This window comes from Orbicella franksi, chromosome 8, assembly GCF_964199315.1.
Source record: "Orbicella franksi chromosome 8, jaOrbFran1.1, whole genome shotgun sequence".
NCBI lineage: Eukaryota > Metazoa > Cnidaria > Anthozoa > Scleractinia > Merulinidae > Orbicella > Orbicella franksi.
This window is the reverse complement of record NC_138152.1, coordinates 14,774,272-14,790,476: the sequence shown is the minus strand read 5'-3', so window position 1 is coordinate 14,790,476 and position 16,205 is coordinate 14,774,272. Positions and strand designations below refer to the sequence as shown.

Genomic DNA, 16,205 nt, shown 5'->3' with positions numbered 1-16,205 from the left:
ACGACGGCAACGGCAACGGCAACGTCGCCAAACAAAGGTTTAATGAGCAGAACAGTAGCTGTGCACGTGCGTTACAATTTTTAGTACATTTCTTTGCCGCCCTCTGCAAAACAACAACATGAAATGGCCAAATTCTACGTTGTCCAGAGAACGTGAACCACGACGGCTAACTTTTTTGTTTTTTGTTCAAATGCTTCACCCTGTCCCAGATTCAGTGTCGTGATAGTTTTGGCACTGAGAAACAAAGGAAAATGACTTTAGAGTATCCCGAGATTCGTGCCGTAAAATATAAAATCATTTTTTTAATCGACGTTGTCCTCAGCGTCGCGTCTTGGTTTCTTAAACTCCCTAATAGCGCTTTGACGAGGTCACCAAAATATAATAATGTTACAACATGAAAGAAACAAAAGCAAACACGCACTTTCTCGCTGCGTGTGCGCATATTGCGAAACGTAGGTCACAGACGTTCATGCGCACTCGAAGAAATGCTTTGACGAGGTCACTAAAATAATGTAACAGCAAGGAAAAAAAAAAAAAAAAAAAAGACAACGCGCGCTTTCTTGTTGCGTTTTCCCATAAAAGGAAAAGAATAGCAGATTTTCCAGCGCACTTGAAAGATTAGCGCTTTGACGAGGTCACCAAAATATGATAATGTTACAGGAAGGAGAAAAGAACAAACGTGCGCTTTCTCGCTGTGTATGCGCATACAACCAAAAGAACATTTCATGTTTCAGCGTCCTTGGAAAATTAGCGCTTTGACGAGGTCACTAAAAGAATGTTACAGTAAATAATCGATGTGCTCACCACTCGTTGATCACGATATTTTGCCCATATTTTGTTTAGTCCCCAGTCCATTTATTGCTGTAGTCCAGCCACAGATAGGCTCAGCCAGTTCTTATGTGAGATAAAGGGGGTGTGTCGGGGGCAGGTCTTAGGTCTGGGACGAATCTACCCACAAGCCTTTGAGATCCTGCAGGCAGCCAAAAGAGCAAACAAGATGGCTTCCGAAATGTTAGTCCTCGAGAACTTCATTGGTGGAAAATTCGTGCCTTGTGCGAATCACATCGATAGCTACGACCCATCAACAGGGAAAGTTTACTGCAAGGTTCCTGACAGCGGAGAAGAAGAAGTTGACATGGCCGTCAAGGCTGCCAGCGAGGCTTTCGAAAGGTCAGGATTAAGGCTTTTCTGCATAATTTGCATGGTGGCCGGCCAGTGCTTACGTTTGTTGCAGTAGAATGAAGATCGCGTGTCTCAGGACGAATTTTTGTTTTAACGGTCCCTCATTTTTTTCTCACCCTATTATACGTGATAGGAACGGCCTGCATGATAACTACATGTATATCAGGGCCATTCCATCTCTATTGAGGACTTTAAATTTAACCCTGTTAGAAAAGTAAATATTTTACCCCTCCACCATCTCCACCCAAAAAAAGAACATGAAAGTGCTGTCATACTTCTCCCTTTGAACATAATTTCTAAAAGATCAAAGGTACTCAAAAGTGGTCTTTAAAGACTCCCTCCTCCCCCTCAGATTTCCGAGACCCTCAATGAGGGAAGGGTGTGCATATAAAAAAATGGAATGGCTCAATTCCCCCTCCCCCGCAGGTGCTGCCTTTCTAATCGTATCTAATTTTGTAACAGCTCCTTTTCCCAATGCATCTGCAGATGGGGATGAAATAGTGCTCTCTTGTTTTGTTGTCTGGCTTTAGTTTAGTTGACCAGTTGTAGAGTTTGATTGTCTTTATGGGAGTGTAAATATACAGTGCCAGTGAAATTTACTTAGAAAATATTCATGAGTACATGCTAGAGGGTTAGTGATGAATGAACCCCTCCTGGCTGAGCTGGTCAGAGTCATTGGCATTGCCACACTGCTTGGCACTGCTCTGCAAAATGATCATTCAGAAGGTGCTACGTACCCACTTGTTTGCACAAAATTTAAAATTATCACGCTCCACGCATGCACAGCTTGCTTTTATCGCTGATCATGCATTCAGGAAAAGCTTGTGAAGGAGAAAGGTTCTAAAGAAAAAAAAAAAGGCATGACCCTCCTTCACTTTTCTGGTTTAAACCACAGCCCTGCTGGAAATTTCACAGTTAAAAGCAGTGCTCCCTAAATTGGGCTTGGTATGGATATTGCCTGTAGTGACACAATGCTATGTACTTGACCTTGCAGGGGTTTCAATAGTAGCCGGGTAGCGGGTAGATCTACCCCCTTGTAATGAGCAGACCACCCACTTGTGGTTGTCGTGATTAGCCGAACACAAATAACTAATAAGATCAGATAATTTCCTCGCAGCTAAGGATTCTCTTCAAGAAATTTGGCAAAATACATGTAAGTCTTATGTTATAGGTAAAGAAAAAGAAAGGTACAAGAAAACACTTTCTAGTGTTAACCCAGCCTTTTGGACCATGAGAGATGAAGGAAAGTCTAACCTAATGCATGAGAACAATATGAAGTGAAAAAACTGTGCCAGGCACTTCAGCTGAAATTGAAAGGAAACTGGGACTAAGCATGAATAACGATGGCTGCCAAAAGGCAATCATTATTAGCATATTTTGTCCCAACATCAAAACAAAAGAGGTCGCAAAAGAATGAGAGGAGAGGTTAGTTGAGTATATTGAAAGGGACACATTTCAGTGTTAAAACTTTAACATTATGCTTCTTTTTGTGGTGAGATATGATGTATCATACATGAAGCAATTTGAATATGAAGAATTAAAATACCACATGTTATCAACCTTGTCTTTCAAATTGACTGACTTCTAGGAACAACAAAGCAACATAAAAATAGGCTTCAAAATGCTGGAAAATGCATCTGCGAGGGTCTGGAATTTCAAAATTTCCTGGGTGAGCATGTCCTCAGACCCCCTAGTTGGAGCCTTCCAAGAAACTACCCACCTGTTTTTCTAAACTACCCTCTTGTGCCAAAAATTATTGAAATCCTTGCCTGGACAGAATTAGAGTAGATTTGTAATTAATGTTGTCATTTTCCTGTAGCTGGTCTGTCACTACACCAGAATTTCGTTCAGGGATTATGAGAAAGATTGCAGATCTAATTGAGTCCCAGTTAGATGAGTTTGCCGAGGCAGAATCAAGGGATCAGGGCAAGCCAGTGATGCTGGCCAAAAAGGTGGATATCCCACGCGCCTGCCTGAATTTTAGATTCTTTGCTTCCACGATAATAAATGCTTCATCTTCAAATCAGTAAGTCCTGTACATGTATTAATTTATAGATTACTGTGTAATTCTCTTAGTTGAAAGTGATACTCATGTACCACAAGAGAAACAACAGGGCTGGAAAAACAATAATCGAACTTTAGCTTACTCCTCCAACAATCAGCTCTCAAATTTTGCTTGTCCTAGGCATGTCTAAGTTTAACTTTTTCTTTTTTCTTGGTAGAAGACTTGCCTGGACCTTTGCCCTATAGACAAGTGAGAATGAAAAGTAACTTACGCAGCAAGAAAATCTATTAATTTGTCTTGGATGATTGGACAGCTTTTTTTTTTAAACCCTGAAGCTAGTCTCAATATCAAATGAAACTCATGAATTAACATATGACTGATATCAAACCAGTAATTTAATGATAACTGTTGATTTATTGCTCATTATGCAATTGTTGTTTTTGTGAAAGTTCTTTTAGATGTAACACTGACCCACTGAATTGTCTTTTATCATTATTTACAACTTCATTTTTCACAGTTCTAATATTCTGGAAAATGTGGGTGCAATGAACTACTCCATCCGATCTCCAATAGGCGTGGCTGGCTTGATCTCCCCATGGAACTTACCCATTTACCTGTTAACATTTAAAATTGCGCCTGCCATTGGTGCTGGCAACACTGTTGTCTGTAAACCAAGTGAAATGACATCTGTTACCGCGTGGATGATGGCAAAGGTTCTCAATGAAGCAGGTACTTTGACTTGCCTGCAGTTTCTGCAGAGATCAGCCTGTGCATGTATGATGATGCATGTCTAGTGAACATTGCATATTCAATAGTCTCATTGTCCTGTACAACATGGCTCTAACTTTCAATTTTGGGAATGAAACTCTAGTGTGTGACCAGTCTCAAATGAAAGCTGTTGAGGCATATTCTGAACTCAAGTGATACCAAGTACGTTGTATTATAAAATTACAAAATTGTTTTAACCAGTAGATTGGTAGATGACACCCTAAATCTAGTTTGAAAAGAACAGCATTAACATTGGTGCTGTTTTTGCTCTTGTTTGAAATAATTAGTGAAACGTAATCCTGTTTCAAAACATGTATTTCCATTTGAATGTTTAATTACCTTAGCAAGACTCATTTTCAAACACAGTTGAAAGATGCAAACTGTTAAGTTCACAGAGTGACATGTAATATTTGGGATGATTTTGGGTGTTTTTCTCGGAAATATATTTTTTTTTATTTTCAACACATTTTTGTGGCTGAATTGGCGGCACTCTACATTGTACAACTTTTTCAGGGGACAAGAAGATAAACGGATTTTGAAGATTTTTTTGTAAGCCTGGTATCTCTTATCCTGCATCGTGGGTTACTAGCATCTGCGAAATAGCACACAAATCCTTATTCTAGACCCCCAATGAAGAAAAAAAACACCGGAATTCACTTTCGAAATCTTTCCTGATTCTAATTGTTATTTTGAATACTCCGGTTCCGCGGAGCCAACAAACGGTTGCGAAAAATTAAAAGCTGTAAAAATATAAGAGGGGACAGATAACAACAGAAAACATGCAGACCTACATTGTATGCTAGTACTGTCAAATGGCTCTACTCCACTACTCCTCCTAAATAACACAGCATAAAATGCCCTTCAGAAACAAGTGTGAATCAAAAAGGCTGAGAAAGCAAAATTCAAGAGAGAATGGAAAAGTGTGCAAACGTCATGAACTGTAGGAGTCCGTGTCGTTTAAGCACAACAAACCATTCAGGTAAACTAAACATCAAAATGTACGAGTAAATGCCATTTGCGACGCAGGCTAGCATCTCTGAGTTTTCACCCCTGATTTTTTTTTTTGTTGACAGGTCTCCCTCCGGGTGTTGTTAACTTGGTGTTCGGCACTGGACCAAAGGCAGGAGCTCCAATTGTGAAGCATCCTGACATTCCAGTGGTATCATTCACTGGTTCAACTGCCACTGGTCAAGCCATCACAGAAATGAGTGCTCCATTTTACAAGAAACTTTCACTGGAAGTGAGTGCTAAATCTGAGCATCTCCTACTGTACATGTATATACTGTAATCAGGGCTGTCATTAACTTTTGTTTCACCTGTTGCCTTGGTCTTCACACCCATAATAATCTTGTTACTTTATGAGTGAATTGTATGAACTAAAGGCATTAGTATCAAGGGCCCACCAAGCATGTTCAGCCATAGCAGGTGCTATAGGTTACGCCCTTATTGACAGCCCTGATATTAAGCCTAATAACTGCAGCTGATAAATTAAAACACCAATTAAAGTGAAAAAAGGAAGCTAGTTATAGAGAAATTAGCTGAGACTGAACATTTGTAATTCTTACTTGAAATTTCACATCTATTCTGCGTGAGTAAATTTCTAAGCTTGCCCTAAATGGGCAAGCTCTAACTACATGTATAATGTAGTTTAGTATCACCCAACTAGAGGACTAATACAAATCCTGCATTTTAATTGGCTACGCTACTAGAGGACTATTAGTAATAGTCCTTGAGTAGCAAAATTGGCACATTTGAGCATGACGCTTTCTTTCATTTTATTCCCAAATAAATATTTCTCCAACTTGCATTTGCTAACTTTATTTTTAACTTTTCTGTCCGACTAGTTGGGTGATACTAAAACAATTAGACCCTTTGCCCTCAAGGGCCACAGGTCAATAGCCCATTCGGCTTTGCCTCATGGGCTATTGACCCGCAGCCCTTGCAGGCTTTGGGTCTAATTGTTAACTAGCCCCCAAATCATTCTCACTAGCCCCAAAAGGTGGAATATCTCTTACAGTACATCAATCTGTAGTTTGAACTTAAATTTTTTCCAAGAAACTTCACTTGCCCATGGGGTAAGTGACAGACAGAATACACTAGCCCTGACTGGAAAATCCACTGGCCCCACTTATTGGACAGGACCCTTGGATGAGATCTGTTATACTAATCACTACATACAGGTATATGTACAATGTAGCTAGCTGACTGCTGCCAACTCAGCTGGTACTCCCATCCTCCCTACTCACCCCCTCCCCCCACTAATCCTCTGCCCCCCACCCAAAAAAAAAAAAAACAACTGATAGACTGACTACGTGTATATAGACCGTATTGGCAGGAGACACAGTCAGTAATATTTACACTTTAATTGCAACTGAATTTTTGTCTTCATATACATGTAATTTATAGCTTGGAGGGAAGAATGCAGCCATAATTTTTGATGATGCAGATCTGGATAAATGCGTAGCTACAACTGTCAGGTTTGCACAAATTTAAGCTTTAGTTCGCTTTTCTCATGACGATGCAGTTAGTGCTGATAGCCTGTAATTGACTCAGGAAGGTTGAAATTCAGCAGCACTCATTCATGCACTCGAGAAGCAGTCAAACTTCTCAAGGACAAAAGCAGGAATTTAGACTTGACATGACACTGTGTCAGTTTTCATTGAGTGGTAAATAACAGAAAAGGGAGTTAGTAGGGTCCAGCACAATTTTTATGTCCAATCATACATGTATTGACCAGTGATTAACCAAGTCAGACAATGGCAAATTAACATATGAAGATTTACCAAGACATGCTGTAGGTTTCTGTCAAACCATTAATGCCACAATCAGTGAATAGTAAAAGTACTGGGTGAAAAGCTTCCAGTAAAATTTATATTTTTATAATAACTTTACCAAAATTAATAAAGTTGTTGGGGATATTTTGATAAATTATTATTGTCTCATTGTGAATGCCATGAGCTGTCAAGGTGGTTTTGTTATTAAATACAGTAATTATAAACTGAATTGCGGCATTAATTCTGTGATTGCATGGTCTGTTACTTTCCTGCAGGTCCAGTTTTGCCAATCAAGGAGAGATCTGTCTTTGTACCAGCAGAGTTTACGTTCAAAAAGGGATTTATGACCAGTTTTTAGAGAAATTTGTGGAGCAAACCAGGTACTTAAGTTTAAGGTTATTCCACAGTTTTGCATTGGTCATCCTCACTGCCCATGATTTTTGCATTATAATTATTGCACGCACACAAGTGCATGTGCATACACAACTAAGAGATTTACCTCAAGCTAAGTTCGATAGCGAAATAAATGCTTGTTTTGTCGCAAACTAGCACGGTGACCTACATTTTTAAATTCATTAATTTGGAGTAAAAATTATCCCCTTTAAGTTAAAATTGTTCAGAAGGGAAAAAAGATATACATGTAACTAAAAGAGTGCACAAAACCATTACTCAAGGATGCAAATTATGACCTCAAAAACAATGATTGGAGGAACGTTTTGAGTCAGTGTCACTTAGAATTGTGTGATTTTTCCATAAATTATATTATTACATTGTTTCAAGTGCCCGAGACTTTCTACAAATCAAGATTTTTCAAGTATTGCTTTAATAACCTTTTCTTCCAGCAACTGCAAAATGTAGTGTGAACTGATGAAATAATGCTTGCATTATTTCATGCAAGTAATTAGGCTAAATGGCATAAGATTGGCCCGTCATATCTCTTAAGGTAATTCTCCCAAAATAAAACTGCACATAGATTTTTGTTCAAACATTGTCCAATGAATATTTATCGTATGAGAACTTTTATTGTAAAATAAAAAGGGGGGTGCCCATGCTCGTCAAGGAACAGTGAGGCATTGAAAATGTCCCATTTTAGCATTATTTAATGCTTATTACAAGAACGCATTCCAAGTTATTGTAAACTCTTTGTGAGCCCAGACTCATGAGAACACGCCTCAAACTACAGTCAATACTTGTGTTGGACACAAATAAACGTTTTTAGTGTGATTTTGACAGACAGCTGGATCCTTGTTAAAATATTGGAACGGCTATCAAGCTGCAAAATAGAAAAGACTACAGCGCAGCTGCTATTTTCCTTAGTAATTCAATTTTCAACAATAGAAATCAGATCAGGCTTTTCTCATGCAAAGCTAATGATTAGTTGATTAAAATGACCGGAAAAAAAATTGGGGTGCCCATGCTCGTTAGTGAGCTATAGCCCTTTTTCAACTGACAGAACTCAATATCAAGGCAAATCCGTCCATGTTTTCGATGTGCGCATGCACGAATGTGTGCTAATGATGCCATAAATCATGCTCAGTAAGGATGTGCAATGCAATACTGGGGAATGACCTTAATTGAGCATGGTGACCTATCCTTTTATTGTATTTTTCGAAACAGTGCTTGGTAGGGAACATTCAGGGAAAGTTTCAAATAAATTATTGTTTGGTAACTTTTATTTTTGAGGAATTGCCTAGTTAATTTAACTGCCATTGCTGTACATTGGGAGTTTATTTTGACAGGTAATATAGTCAATAGTATTCTTAATCGGCTTTGGTTCTAAGAGTAAAATTTGTTATTTTCAAAGAAACTAAAGCATATTTTTTTAAAATTCTTTTTTTTTTTTTTCACATCAGGCAACTCAAGGTTGGTTCACCCAAAGATGTAACAACTAATGTTGGGGCACTTGTCAGCAAAGAACATTTAGCTAAGGTGAGGTTCAAAATGTAACCGGAAAAACAACAACAACAACAACAACAACAACAACAACAATAACAACAAACAAACCAACAATCTAGCCAACAAAACAAAACGAAACAAAACAAAACAAATAAGAAGAAATGCTTCTAAAGTAAAAGTGTGAATCAATCATTCAGTTGTGAAAAATAGCCTACTTTGACTCATGTTTTAAAACAACTTGTGATGAGCAACAGGTTGTATTCCCCCCCCCCCCCCCTAACCCCTGGAGATCACTGCATTGTGTTCTTGGGCAAAACCCTTTACTCTCACAGCACCTCTTTCCGTCTAGGTATAAAAAAGGGTACTGGCAATACTGGCAAATGTAATGCGAGGGGGTGTCCCTGCGATGGACTAGCATCCCATCCAGGGAGGAAGTAGAAACTTATATTCCTAGTCACTTCGTGCTACAGAAACTTCGGCTGCATGGACCACTGGCCTGATCCAGACTTACCATACCTAAATGCACTGTACCTGGTTCACTCAGATTTATAAGTTACTGTACTTCATTATCTCCTGAAGGTGCTGGGATATGTGAAACTTGCTGTGAATGAAGGTGGAGAAATTGTGTATGGTGAAGGAAAGGAACCATCTCTGGAACTTCCAAGTCCTCATACAGAGGTAGAGAGATTTAGCTACAAAGCTGTGGAGACACTATTTTGTTCCTCCTCCCCTGATTCTAGTCACTTCTTTGAACGGTGGTAGTATTAATAACTTAATTGCTAACTACATGGATTATTACAATCTTTTCTTTTTTTTACGATCATCTGCAACTGCTAAGGCAAGTGTCGTTTCCCTCCAAAACATTTGACAGTTTATTTGACATGCTTCTGTCACAAAGTGAAATAGAAAGGGGGGGAGGGAACTCTGGCCATTTATGTGGGGTAAATTGTTTGTACAGGGTGACAGATCTTTGCATACTGTTCACCTTCATCCACCTTTTCAAGTGACTCTGCCCAAGATTATGGAATGCTGGTCTGCGAATACCAAGACTTTGTTCACTCGGTGACCAGGGAATTTCCAAAGCTCTAGAGCATAATCCCCAGCTGGATCTTGTTTGTTCCTCTTTGTCTTTGTAGTTTAGACACTGGCAGGTGTATAAATTGTGGCTCTTTTTTTTTTTTTTTTTTTAAATCCTCAGACTTTGTGTCCTTTGTTTCAGGGATACTTCATGCGACCCACGGTTGTGACTGGTTTGTCCGATAGCACTCGTTGTATGCAGGAAGAAATATTTGGTCAGTACATTTCAGTAATGACTTGAAAAAGCAAGACCATCGTGCTTTATAGAACTAAAAGCGCTTTGAACCAATCACAAAAGGAAACAAAAGCTTTCCTGGAAACGATGTAAAGGGTGCCGGGAAAAATATAATTTTTGCCAAGCGCGAGAAAATTTGCAATTAATGCTAAGCTCCGGTAAACCCGCATAAACCAAGTCACGACTGGATTAGGTTGAGTTATGTGGTTTTGTTGCTGCTATTTGTGATAAATAGAGTGGTTTTCAACTGAGTGTCCTAAAATCAAAACTAAAGGAATCACTCTGATCAATCACAGTTAGGACACGGACAATCCAGTCAACCAATGAAAACTCAAAGCAAATGCACGTAGCAGACGTAACACGCGGAGAAACGGGTGCGAGCGACTCACGATTGGTTTTGGTTTCACTTCCGATGAGATGAAACAGTGGAGCTGTTTCTTTAGCCAGACGCGTAGCGCAGAAATGCAATTAACCAATTCTCGACACTCAAGAGAAAACTGTTCTAATGAGAGATCAGCACAGGGCCTTGATGTGCTGCTTGTAAGATTTGCGTTACGTTGCTTATACATTACAGAGGTGCGACCCAAAAAAGTCACCCGCATGAACCAGGTTAAGGCAAGGAAAACGGCAAATGGTGCCGTGTCGTGCGAGCTATCCTTATAAAGCAAAAATACGACATGCAGGGAAGACAACTGTGAAGAAAACGCGAAAAAAACAAGGCACAGGAGTTATTGACAAAATGTAATAGCTATGGCAAACTCTGTATCGAGGTTTCACCTTGATGATCACTGTTTCATGAAAACAGTGATCGTTTATGGGGTACTGAAGGTACAAAAGAGGCCCAAACGGCGGACTGTGTTTGGCCTTGGACTTGCGACAGAAAATAAATTAAAACTTCGAACAATCTTTTCTCACCAAACATTTTTGAAAAACAGAAAATTGTCACAACGTCAATTCTTTTGTAATTTTTTTTTCTCTGAGATTTGTTTCGCCTGGCAGTTTTGGAAAGGATCAAGACAAGCCCTGCGTGTTTTGTCGCTCAAAATATATTTAATATGGCAATTAAACCTATATTCCCCTGGCCTATCTGAATGTTGAAAAACAAGTGACATCAAAGAGACTAGCTTTTCGCAACCGTTCGCTTTGCTTTCCATGTTCGCTAAAGCAATAAAATCTCGTCATTCCAGTTTGTAGTTTTGTCTATGTTGACGCGCAGTCACCTCAAGGCCTTAACGAAATCACTTAAGTTGATGATGATCTATATTCTCATCAACTGAACAGTTTCTTAGTAATATACGGATGTTTTTAGGAGAAATGAACTCTTGATGACTGAGTCTTTTTTCCCCCTATAGGTCCTGTGGTAGCTGTTGTACCATTCGATTCCGAGGAAGAGGTACGAGTTAAAGCCACTACCATTTTCATTTAATTGATATATTTTAACTTTTACCTTAGCTTTATTTAGCAGTGATTTTGCCGCGTCAAGTGTTCCTCTTTCATTCCAACTGAGTCTTGAGAAAGCCGCAGGAGAATTGATATTTCTCTTACCCTAAAATTGATTGAGAATTGATATTTCTCTTAACCTAAACAAATGTCTTCTCTTTTTTCCTTTTTTTAAAATTTACTTAACACCAATATGGCCCTTATTCCTGAGTTAACTCGCCGCGACTTATTTTTCTGCCACTCCCGGTTTCGGAAAGCAACAACAACAGCAAAACCTTCATTAAAGTTTCTCGGGGGGGGGGGGGGGGTATTTAGCATTGCTGCTAATCGGGGACACAACATAAAAGATTTATGAATGTGAAAATAAAATATTAAGTAAATATGTAGAAATTGTACAAATATTTTAAATGGTATCCTGCAAATACCAGGAGAGTCCAGAATTAGCCAATCATTGATGCGGATTTTGCTCACGTGGACAGCCCAAGCGGCTTTACACGAATTTGAATTCCCCAGGAAAACTTCCGTGCGTGGTAGCTATCCGCGGAAGAACTGGGTACTACGACGTCTGCTTGTACAGTTGATGGACGGTTCAGTCCCACGGGTATTCGCAACTGCAGGAATTATGGTTAAATTTGCATTTGTAAGGGTAAACCGCAACCAATTAGGGTTCATTGAGAATCCACATGGGAGCGCTATTGTGACAAAATTAATTTATGCCAGTAAGTAAGTATATGTCCTTAAAACAAAAGCCATCCTGCGCCTTGAGGGATTGCCTTACAAATAAGGCGTATATGTAGAATTATTTCTCTAATTCTTCATCCTCTCTTGATTGTGTGTAGCTAATTAGCTAGGCCTTGTATAAGATCCTCTTTCTCTAATATATTTTCTCCTTGAATGTCAGGTTATTAAGCGAGCTAACGGTGTCCAGTATGGATTAGCTGCTGTAGTGTGGTCAGAAAATCTTTCACGAACCCACCGAGTGTCAAAACGCTTACAGGTATAAGAACTTGTGAATTCTGGGTGACTTAATTTCGCAGTGTAGTCTATAGTACTGAGTTCCTTGGCAAGGAATTGTCAATTTGGTTCCTAAGTGTAGATCAACGCGCAGTAGATAATCAGTCGCAGCACTGACACTCTCTCTAAACATTAGTAGCAAAAAGTAAAGAGGAAAAACGAAAGTGAAGCCTTAAAACAGCTAAAGGAATACAGAAACCTGAAACTGACGTGAACAAAGATCATAAGCGCTAGCCAAAAGGCAGGCATGGGTTTTCGGTATCGGAAACAACCTGGTTGTGTAAAAAAAAGTCGCTATAAGAATAGCGCTCAGCAAACCGCCCATCAGACAGAATACCGTCGAACATGTAATGGTGGTTTTGGAGAGAATCTGAATCTATGTCCAGACGTGAATCAGTGCCCTTATTTTAATGATCCGTTCGTTTGAGTTTTTTATCTTTGTGTTTCGTTATTCTTTAGTGACTTGTCATTAAGGTATGGTGTTTTTTTAAACAAATTACAAACTAGTAATCAAAGATTAGTGCAGTGCGGCCGTCCCAAAAAATTTTACGCAACAATCGCTGCGGCAAAGAAAGTGATGTCCACCAAATGAAGAATATTAATAAAATTACTATTAAACCTCCTCATCCCCTCCCCCAATCAAAAATATAATGGTTCATCCTTTACTGAGCTGTCTTTTGTGTTTATAATAAGTGATTCGTCACGCAATGTCAGTTTCATCGCCAATAAAGTGGTGCTGCGTGACCAATCGTAAATTAAAGCATCAAAAGATGTTTTTTACTGTTGTTTCAGGCCGGGACAGTGTGGTGTAACTGCTGGTTGGTCCGTGACCTGAACATGCCGTTCGGAGGATTCAAGGCTTCAGGTATCGGCCGAGAAGGGGCCAAGGAATCATACGAGTTCTACACAGAAGTCAAAACAGTTTGCATCAAGATGTAGGGTCCACGACAGTCATGTCATTTTAGGTCTCTAACTGGTCTCGCCAAAATATTTGTAACGCAGTAACGTAACCACAGAGGTTTAGCAAGCATACCGGGAGTGAAAGAGCACTTAGCTGTCGCAAAATCGATGGTCATTTCCTCAGAAGTGCTTGTTGTAAGTTTCGGATCATATGTAACCAAACAAGCAAAGGCTTGTGAGCACTCGGACGGTGTCACATGACAACATTACGCTATGTTGCCTAGCAACTTCTCTAAACAACCGAACATAAAACACGACTCAAAGTTGTGTTTTTCTCCAAGAGTGTTCTGATCAAATTTTTCATCCACTATTCACTTTGTATATCTCCTTAAACATACGTGGGAAGATCAATGGGGACTGGACAGTAAATGAGACTGATAAAACAGTGTACACGTAAAAGGTCATCCGAAGACCTAGCTTTTAAAAAACCGCTCAAGCTCAACCACTGGGTATCTTAGATCAATTTAGGGAAAATAAATATCAATATCACTGGCTTTGGTTTTTTGTTTTTCTTACGTTACCGTTAGTCTTTTATCGTTGAAAATTGCGGATTCAGTTTCAAGCAATGGCTAAGAAGTGGTGTATGTCACATTCTGTGCTGAACTATACTGGGTGAATCAGTCGATCAGGTTATCACTCAAAGTAACGTTTGACAGTGTGTTTTGAAAGAGGGAGCCACAAATGAAACAGTTAGTAACGTTTGCTATATCAAAATTCTTGGTGACTCCGAGGTCTAAATTGGAAAACTTTACCAGGCTACTTTGTCTGAAATTCCCATAAAATACTTGCTCTAAAGAAAAGGACATAGACATAGAAGTTCGACAGATAGCTTTGGTACCATGTTGTAATTTTCACCTCGTGTTAACCTTAATGTAAAAACCTATTAATTTTTGATTAAGTGTGTCTTCTTTTAGGAGCTACTATTGAGCTACTATTTTACAGGCTTGTTTCCTCTTCCCCAGTCGCCACTCTGGTTTTGAGGTCACGTATTCCCCACTCTGGTTTCCAGGTCGCTTGGTTTCAAGGTCACTTATTCCCCACTCTGGTTTCCAGCTGAAAATCAGCCATGCTAGGATGCTAGTCATGTCGTGGGACTTGCAAAACAAAGGAACGTCAGGCTGGACTGGTACGAGTTTCTTTGTTTTTGATGTCCCACTGTGTAACATGCGTTCCAGCATGGCTGAATTTGTACCATGTGACCAGATCGTGTGAGTCCTTTGTAAACGTTTTTGCATAGGGTAGGATTCGATTACTGAATGCCACACAACACAGAATCAAACAACGGTCACTTTAACTTTCAATAAATCCTTCGCGGTGAGTTTTTATTGGCCAAAACCTCACCACACCATATATCTGCAAATACCTGACTAGACATAACGACTTTCTCTTGTAAAGTGTTGTCTGAAAGCCATTTTTCTTGAAATGATATTCGGCTCAAAAGAAGCTTTGTCATCTCGACGATTACATGAGCAAGGCAGGTTCTGTTTCCCGAAAATTGCAGCGAAAAAACCAACTCAGTAATCAAATGATGGAACCGATGCATATTTTTATTATGTTTTTCTCGTTTCTTGATCTCGTCTTATTGAAATCCAAGCTAATCTTCTTGTAGTCCTGATATTTGTGCTGCTAGCGCAAAAAAAGAAGAAGAAGAAGAAGAAAAGAACAAAAACAAAAAAATGCTACACGCACAGTAAACTTGCTGAAGGGTAACTATGGAGTTTTCACTTTTCAAGCGACTCTTTTCAAGAACGTAGCCTGATGTTGCATTCTAAATTAATTCTAGAGATCATTTAAGTCGAGGCTAGGTTTTTAACAATAGGAGCTTTTCCGCGTCTGGTTAATTGAGGTGTCCACTGAACACATGGGAGTTGATGTAAAGTGTCATTTGGGGTTTATAACAGAGTGGAAAAATAGGTACCCTAACCACATCCCCTCTTGTCAGTGCCAGTCAACGAACTATGAACTGGTGGAACAATGAGTTCTTTTAATTAACTTGAAATAACAAAAACAATGTTTGGGAACAGATTCCTTCTCAAAAATGGTAATTTAATGCTCTGTCTACGCCATCACGTATTCCCTGTCTTGTTTTGATGTTAGAGTTTGTCTTATTACAGTTTAAACTAGTTGTTGTTGTTGTTGTTGTTGTGTTTGTTGTTTCTTACTGATTTATTTTATTCCAGCCTGCTTTTTATGTGGTATGACTTTAATCATACGCAAGACAGGTTCGAAAACTGAATTAATTATGGGCGGTTTTTTGAATGAATTGACACTCACTAGAGCTAATCTGTTTAAGACGAACTAGACTGTTAAATAAGCAAATAGGTTGCAAATGATGGAGTTTTAAAGCACCAACCGAAGTTACGTGGGGTTATGAATGCCAGTCATTCAACTACCCCTGAGAGAATTGATGGAGAATTGTGATCATTGTGTGCTTATAACAATCATGAAATGAAAACTGAACATTTTCATCAGTTCTACAGAGCTAGCTTGTTCATGATTAGTAAGCCTTGAAATATCGAATTTAAACATATATAAGCCTAACTTGGGGACAAACCTTGGTGTCCGCTTAATAATTATTCAGGACGTCCGCTTAATAATCAGTTTGTCTTTTTTACGTGATACGAATTAAATTTTGAGCAAAACGGCTTTGGAAAAATTGGTTAGAGCTTAAGTGGTCATTAGGCAATTTGCATGACATAATGCATATAACAAAACAATAACTTACAACAAAACAGAATGAAAACCACCCAATACCTATTGATTGACCTACTCCTAGGATCACGTTGTATTAATTCTTCTTTATCCTCTGTTATTGAAATCGAAGCAATCATTTACGCTTTTGCGCTGTTCGCGT

The 16,205-nt window shown here is 39.1% G+C and overlaps 1 protein-coding gene across 2 annotated transcripts in view; it reads left to right on the top strand.

Annotated features, from left to right (window-relative positions):
* LOC145494756 (2-aminomuconic semialdehyde dehydrogenase-like) overlaps positions 1-14,947 on the top strand; it is a 119,503-nt gene extending 104,556 nt beyond the window's left edge. Inside the window, exons 1-12 of one of the 2 annotated variants that reach the window (XM_081474326.1) lie at positions 735-1,170; positions 3,002-3,208; positions 3,705-3,916; positions 5,029-5,195; positions 6,362-6,432; positions 7,005-7,109; positions 8,583-8,658; positions 9,205-9,303; positions 9,845-9,917; positions 11,290-11,330; positions 12,279-12,374; positions 13,184-14,947. In XM_081474326.1, the coding sequence (XP_081330452.1) occupies positions 998-1,170; positions 3,002-3,208; positions 3,705-3,916; positions 5,029-5,195; positions 6,362-6,432; positions 7,005-7,109; positions 8,583-8,658; positions 9,205-9,303; positions 9,845-9,917; positions 11,290-11,330; positions 12,279-12,374; positions 13,184-13,330 (1,467 nt within the window). In that variant the 5' untranslated portion in view covers positions 735-997 and the 3' untranslated portion in view covers positions 13,331-14,947. Of the gene's footprint in view, positions 1-734; positions 1,171-2,390; positions 3,209-3,704; positions 3,917-5,028; positions 5,196-6,361; positions 6,433-7,004; positions 7,110-8,582; positions 8,659-9,204; positions 9,304-9,844; positions 9,918-11,289; positions 11,331-12,278; positions 12,375-13,183 lie in introns of those variants that run through there. The other variant, XM_081474327.1, reaches the window with a different exon arrangement.
* The last annotated feature ends 1,258 nt before the right edge of the window (positions 14,948-16,205 follow it).